The sequence below is a fragment of the Rattus norvegicus genome, chromosome 8 (assembly GCF_036323735.1).
Source record: "Rattus norvegicus strain BN/NHsdMcwi chromosome 8, GRCr8, whole genome shotgun sequence".
NCBI classification, from domain to species: domain Eukaryota; kingdom Metazoa; phylum Chordata; class Mammalia; order Rodentia; family Muridae; genus Rattus; species Rattus norvegicus.
In genome coordinates this window covers 109,297,277-109,303,945 of record NC_086026.1, presented here as the reverse complement: position 1 = coordinate 109,303,945, position 6,669 = coordinate 109,297,277, and the positions used below count along the sequence as shown (strand labels likewise).

Sequence of the window (6,669 nt, the reverse complement as noted above, 5' to 3'; positions counted from 1 at the left end):
TCCTGGAGCACAGGTGGAGGTGCCGCCTAAAGCCGGCCCGGGAGAAAGATACCAAAGCACCTTAGAGGTTCTGGCGCGAAAAGTTTATTTTGGGTTTGGCCTGAGTTTGATATATTCTTTTCCTCTCCCAAGGATCTTTGACAAGTGTGTGTTGTTGGGGTAAGGGGTTAGAGGGTGCTGCCTTCGCGTTTGGGGACGAGGCTGTCCTATTTATCTACGTGAGCTCTGGGCTTGCTGGCTTTGCGGACAGTTCCCTGCATCTTCACATTATTAGAAGCACCCGTTCTCTTTTGAACAACTGGGGACGAAAAACGGGGGTCACGAAGAGTTTTAATTTTTGACAGTGCCAGAGACAATGTGAGCCCCCGAGTCCTGAGTTAGCTAGCCCCTCTGTTCGCGGTGGCAGTCTCTCTGTCCCTCATACCTCTCCCCGCCCCCATCAGGGACGCTCCTGGTTTCCACTACTCGGGAGTTGGCAGGTGCGCCCCCTCGCCTTCCCTGCTGCTGATTGGAGCCCAGGTTGGGGAGTCGCCGCCCCGCGCTTATGTCAGAGTGCGTGCGGTCCCGGCCCACCTCGCCTTTGAACTTCGCCGCTTTTGGCTGCAGTTCACCAGCCTCCGCGCATTCTCGGCCAGGTGCAGTGCCAGGCAAAGCAGCGCCCGGAAAGCCACGGGAGGGGGGAGCCACGGCCAGAGAAGCCAAGGGAAAGACTGGAAGGAGAGAAGGCGAAGGTGAAGAGGGAGCGAAGGAGGAGCCTCCTGCCCTCGCCAGAAAATTACCTAGCCACTTAATCCCAAGACTCTGGTACTTGGGCCCCAATCTCTGGTGCCCACAGACTCCAGGCCGAGAGTCCTCTCCTCCCCGCTGCCCTTCCTACTCTTCGGCCCCCTGGGGGCTGCCTGGGGGCTGGGACTGGCATGATCAGTTGAAAACTTTGCAGGGTCAGCTCTTCTCTCTGATTTTTCCTCTGCGGCTCCGAGACGAGGGGACTTCAGAGTCCCGGGCTCAGGACGGACAGAAAGACAGACGGCCAACCGCGCCCAGGCACGCCCGCAGAGCCCCTGCATTCCCCGCCCCCGCCCGCCTCGCCGGGACCATGTCCAAACCTTCAGACCACATCAAGAGGCCCATGAATGCCTTCATGGTATGGTCCCGGGGCCAGCGGCGCAAGATGGCCCAGGAAAATCCCAAGATGCACAACTCGGAGATCAGCAAACGCCTAGGCGCCGAATGGAAGCTCCTGTCCGAGGCAGAGAAGCGGCCTTACATCGACGAAGCCAAAAGGCTGCGCGCCCAGCACATGAAGGAGCACCCCGACTACAAGTACCGGCCTCGGCGCAAGCCGAAGAACCTGCTCAAGAAAGACAGGTATGTCTTCCCCCTGCCCTACCTGGGCGACACGGACCCGCTCAAGGCGGCCGGCCTGCCCGTGGGGGCTTCCGACGGCCTCCTGAGCGCGCCCGAGAAAGCCCGGGCCTTCTTGCCGCCGGCCTCGGCGCCTTACTCCCTGCTGGACCCTGCGCAATTTAGTTCCAGTGCCATCCAGAAGATGGGTGAAGTGCCCCACACGTTGGCCACCAGCGCGCTGCCCTACGCGTCCACCCTGGGCTATCAGAACGGCGCCTTCGGCAGTCTCAGCTGCCCCAGCCAGCATACGCACACGCACCCGTCCCCCACCAACCCGGGCTACGTGGTGCCCTGTAACTGTACCGCCTGGTCTGCCTCCACCCTGCAGCCCCCTGTCGCCTACATCCTCTTCCCAGGCATGACCAAGACTGGCATAGACCCTTATTCGTCAGCCCACGCTACGGCCATGTAACCCCCAGCTTGGCCGGGACCTGAAGGGTGGTGTGGAAGCAGAGATCTGATTCCTTTCCTTTGCACCTAGTCTGGCCCACAGATGCCTCTGGGTCAGGCCTACTGCTGCCCCCTGCCCACCCCAGACTCTGCCTCTCTCTTCCAGGGGAAAAGGGAGGGGCCGCCATCCTGGACCCAAGGCACAGACTCGTGCTGGAAATTTCCAAACGTTTAGAAAGCTACACATGTTCCCCTCTCCCGACTCTCCCAAAGCAAACCTCCGACTGTACCCCCTTTGGACAAAAAAAAAAGTAGGCAATTTGCTTTATTTACGTCCCCCTCACTGTCCGCGGATAGGCTTTGGACTCGGAACTCCCAGATCCTGGTATTATATCTAGAACATGCGTATATATATTTTTCCTTTCCCACTGAAGAAAAGAGCTGAGTCTTGCTGCTGTGCCATCAGACCCAGCTAGGCACCATTTGCTCTTCCCGTGTGGGGGTGAGAGGCTTAAAAGTTTAAAACTTCAGGAAGGGAAACCTTTCTGTTTCAAACCATACTGTGGTCGTGTTTGCTTCGATAAAGAGAAAAAAAAAAAAAGGAACCATGTGGCTTTTCACTTTGTGTACCGCAGTACTCCTAGACACCTAAGTTTACTTTTAGACAGAATGTCAGGTAATGAAATCAGGAAGTAGAAAGTGGACAAAAACCTTAAAATAATAATAAAAAAAAACATCCTACATGGTCATAAATGTTTTGACAATGTCTTGGAAATGTACCTAGAAGGATTTTTTTTTCTCATTCCTCTGTTCATTTTGTTGAACAAAGACGTTTTAAATAAAGACAATCTGTCACTGCGAAAAGTAACCTTTGGTGTGCATAAAATCAAGTAAGGAGTCCTAGGGCCAAGGAGACTAACTGTTCTTCCAACCTGAGGACCTAGACCGGGTGAGGCAGGCTAGGCTGCAGGAGGTCCTGCCCTGGCAGAACCTGGTGGCCTACGGCCTATAGAGGGGCCCTGAGTCTGGGGTCTGACTGGACTGCGCCCCACGACCCCTGTTTTGCCTTTAGAGGCTTAGCAAAGGTACCAATATCAGGGTACCATGCCTTTCCCCACAATCTTCCTAAAGCTGGTCAAACTGCTTCCAGCAGTGAATGAACTAAGACCGAGATGGAACCTCTTGAGTTCAGGGCGGGTTTGCTTTTTAAAAACAAACACTCCAAAGACTGCGAGTCCCAGTGTTGGGGGGGGGGGACAAGTTGCATCACAGGAGCACTGCCGTGGGTGCTTAAGTTCAGAGCCTGGGAAGAAAGTGGTAGAGCTGATTTCTTTTTTTATTTTATGTTTGCTATCACCACCACCCCCTCACAGGAATCTGGGACCCCAGACTAAGTTCCGAAGTTTAAAAAATATTAATTGCTAGATAATGACTTTGTCGTTCTGTTGGGGGAGAGGAGAGATAGGCGACAAAAGAAAGAAGGCAATATTGTCACGTGTCATGTGTTTTAAGAGTTCTTAAAACAGATTTTAAGACGAAAAACCCCCTGCTCTTTTCCCCTTCCGTGTGTTTGCTTGAGGGTGCCGAGGCTTTGCTGAGCGCAACAGCTCTTCAGAGTTTGTTGTCTTATTTGAAACGTTCTTCTCACCTCCCTCCGGTGTCCCGCGAGTTTCACTCCCTAAATCCATCCGCCCTTGTTTTTTGTTTTTTTTGTTTTTTTGTTTTTTCTGTTGGCAATGTGTTTTCCCTCACCCTTGGCTTTGCTATGGCGCCTGGAAGGAATGGGGCAGCCTTGGGCTCAAGGCCTTTCTGCTGCTGTTGAGAGATTTGTGGGCGCCTGCCTCCCCCCTTCTCTCTAAAGGACTCGGTAGCCGGAGGTGGGAGAGAAACGTTGTCGACAATCACCAAAGCCAAAACCCTCGGATTAGCATATTGTCCGCAAAACAATTAGAAGTGTTTGAGGTGCTATTTGGAGCCTATTCATCCGAGCCCCTTTGTCAAGGGGGGATTTTCATTATTAAAAAAAAATAAGTTAGCAGTTGTCCATCTGGCTGAGCTGAATAGCAAAGTGATTCGTGTTGTATATGCTTTTCTCATTAAGAGCTCTTTTGAGACCAATGTTAGAATTAAATGGTATTACACAATTAACATACAAGGCCGCTGAATAGGACGGGACGCCTATAAATAATAGATAGATAAATAAATGAACGTTCGGGCTAAGGTAAACAAAGGCGGGCTGGGGGAGGTGTGGAAGTGGCCAGGCCTGCTGAGCCACGCTTACTTAGCATCACAAAACCCTCTTACAAATCGAGACAATTAGGAAGTGACGAGCCTCTGGTGGCCGTCGGGTCCAGGGACTCAGGGTGCGAAGGGAAGGCCCCTCCTCCCGCCCCCTTGGAAGCCCAGGAGGCCGAGGACGCTGGCGTTGCTCCTGTTGTTTGATCTAACCCCAACTGACAGTCCTGTCAGCCTCTCTACTCTCCTTCATAGCTCAGTGTCCCTTAACATCTCCAAAGATGAAGCTTACAGGGGTCTGGAGTCTCCTCGCCCAGCCTTGGGAGGAACCCAGGCCCGTGGCCCCGTTAAGGTGCCTAGCTGATTGTGACATGAGGCTAGATTGCAAAGGGCCACCAGGCAGGTTTGAGAGATGGCCTCCACCCTCAGGAGAAGCTAAAACAAATAAACAGCCCCCCAAAAGATTAGAAAGCAAGGTTTCATCCAGACTGCGCCCCCGGCCTTGGGACTCTCCTGGAAACTGGAGTGCGCTGGCACTGAGGGGAGCCTGGGGCCCACTACAGGGCCACTGAAACCTCTTATTGCGCGCACAGGTGGAACAGTCTTGGGTCAAGCCTCAGACCAGACTCCTGACGTTCTTCTCTGGACATTTTGCCTTCTTCCTAGACTGCCTGCCCTCCTTCGACCTGGGCCCAGCCTGGCCTCCAGGGCCTGCGGCAGTTTCTTCGCCGGGGCTGAGGGCAGCCGAGCATCAGTTGCAGAGGTGCGCGGCCACAACTCGCCCCAACAGCCCAAATCCAGCTTGTCACGCGGCTGACAGGGGTCCGATTACAAACTTTAAAGTCTGCCGCAGACAAAAAGGTATCCCCTGGGGAGTTGTGTGTATGTAGGGGGCGGGTGGGGTGGAAGCAGTCTCTGTCAAACCTGTTTGCTCACAACTGTCTCTTTCTTTCAAGAAAAGCATTAAAGCAAAACCGTAGGGAGAGGAGCGCCCCGCCCGCCTAGAGCGCCGGTCAGCCGCTTCCCCCCGCGCCACGCGCAGTAACGGGCGGCCTGGAGTCCCCCGCCACCCAGTTTGCGGGTCCGTAGAGCCCGAATTCCCCGTGCGTGTGGCTGTCCCGCACTCTGCGGGAGATGTGTCTGCCACCCGCTCTGCGCTGGGGAGGAGTCCCACAACCCGGGAGCACTGCTCCTTCAGAACCTGTGCAGCTCGGGTGTCCCCTCAGCAGGTGCCATTGCTTCAGGGAACCTTTTCCCCAAACTGATCCTTTCTGCGTTGCGCGTCGCGAGGGCACCCGCCACCCCTCTGCCAACGTTTCCTAGGACCGGAGAGGGCTGGACCATGTGCGCTCGGGATGGCAGCGGGCGGCGCCCGCTACTTCGGGTTTTAGCGAAGTTTTCATTCTTAAATTTTGGCGGCGGCAGTCTGTCTCAGCGGTTCACTTGGTCCAGACTTTTGAGAGATTTGGCATGTTACCTCACTTCACCTTCTGGCCTCCACAAAACTTGTGTGTGTGTGTGTGTGTGTGTGTGTGTGTGTGTGTGTGTGTGTGTGTGTGTGTGTGTTCCTCTGTATTTGGGTCCTACTCCCCAAACTTTACTCCCTTGCAGTTTCCGGATCTTCCTGTTCAAGGGTCAGTTTTCTTACAGCGCCTAACTTTACAGATGAAGGCCAGCTATTGATCACACTGAGTGACTGACAGCTGAGATTCTGCGGTTTGCATTTTAAAGCCGAAGCCACCTAACCTCCAGGAACCTTCACCGATCCAAAGCAGGATGATAATTCGGTCCAGGTAGAGCCGAGGGACTTAACACTACATCGCGCCACCTGCACGAGCTCCTCTTGGCTCTGCTGGTTCTCTGGAGAGATAGCGAGCTGCCAGGACCCTGCAAACTTGGCAAGCGGTGGAGCCAGCTCTGCCTTGGCGGATTATCCTTCCCTTCTGCCCCTTCCCGGTTCAGGCCTCGTCACCATTGTCCAAGTGGACAATGAATTTCGAGTCATTTAAATTCGCATATCAAGTAATTCACAAGATTCGCGTTAAGAATTCTCAACTCTATTTGCCGGGTGGGTCGTGAGTAGAAGAAAGGGGGAGGCGGGAGGTCGCCTACATTTGGCTGGTTTAACTGCGCCGCGGAAGCTTTCGACCCCGCCGCGGGGCAAGCTCGCTTGACCTCACTCCCCCCACACCCCACACCAAGCCCACAGCCTAGTCTCCGGTGAGCAGTGGAAGTGTTGGTGCTTCTTGGATAGTACTTCTTGGCCCAGAACCAGACGCCTGGAGGTTGGGCAGTAGCCCAGAAATTAAGGAAATAAATGAAGTTGAGGCAGGCAAGGGGGCGCTAGAAATCCAGCGGACCGGACAAGGAACAGGTCGGTCGCCCCCAGGCGGACCCGGTTTGTGTGCCTGTGGGACTCGTAACCCTGCTGTGGACTTTTGGAGATTCCTGGAAGCTACACAGCCGGGGAATTAAAATTCAAAATGAGAGTGTAGTTGCGTTTGCCCTGGGAAGAAGCCTAAAGGCAAGCAAAAAGGGTTAGCTGGTGGGCTAGCCCAGCCCAAATCCCTCCGTGTAGAGAGAGGTTTTCCGTACCCAATCCAGCCAGGCTTCCGAAGTCCAGGCAGAGATTTGTGC

General features: G+C 54.4%; 1 protein-coding gene across 1 annotated transcript; it reads left to right on the top strand.

The window, feature by feature from the left end:
- The first annotated feature begins 719 nt into the window (after positions 1–719).
- Sox14 (SRY-box transcription factor 14) lies at positions 720–2,656 on the top strand. Its single transcript, NM_001106850.1, has one exon. It carries the CDS (start codon positions 1,097–1,099, stop codon positions 1,817–1,819), a length of 723 nt encoding a protein of 240 aa, NP_001100320.1. The 5' UTR covers positions 720–1,096; the 3' UTR covers positions 1,820–2,656.
- The last annotated feature ends 4,013 nt before the right edge of the window (positions 2,657–6,669 follow it).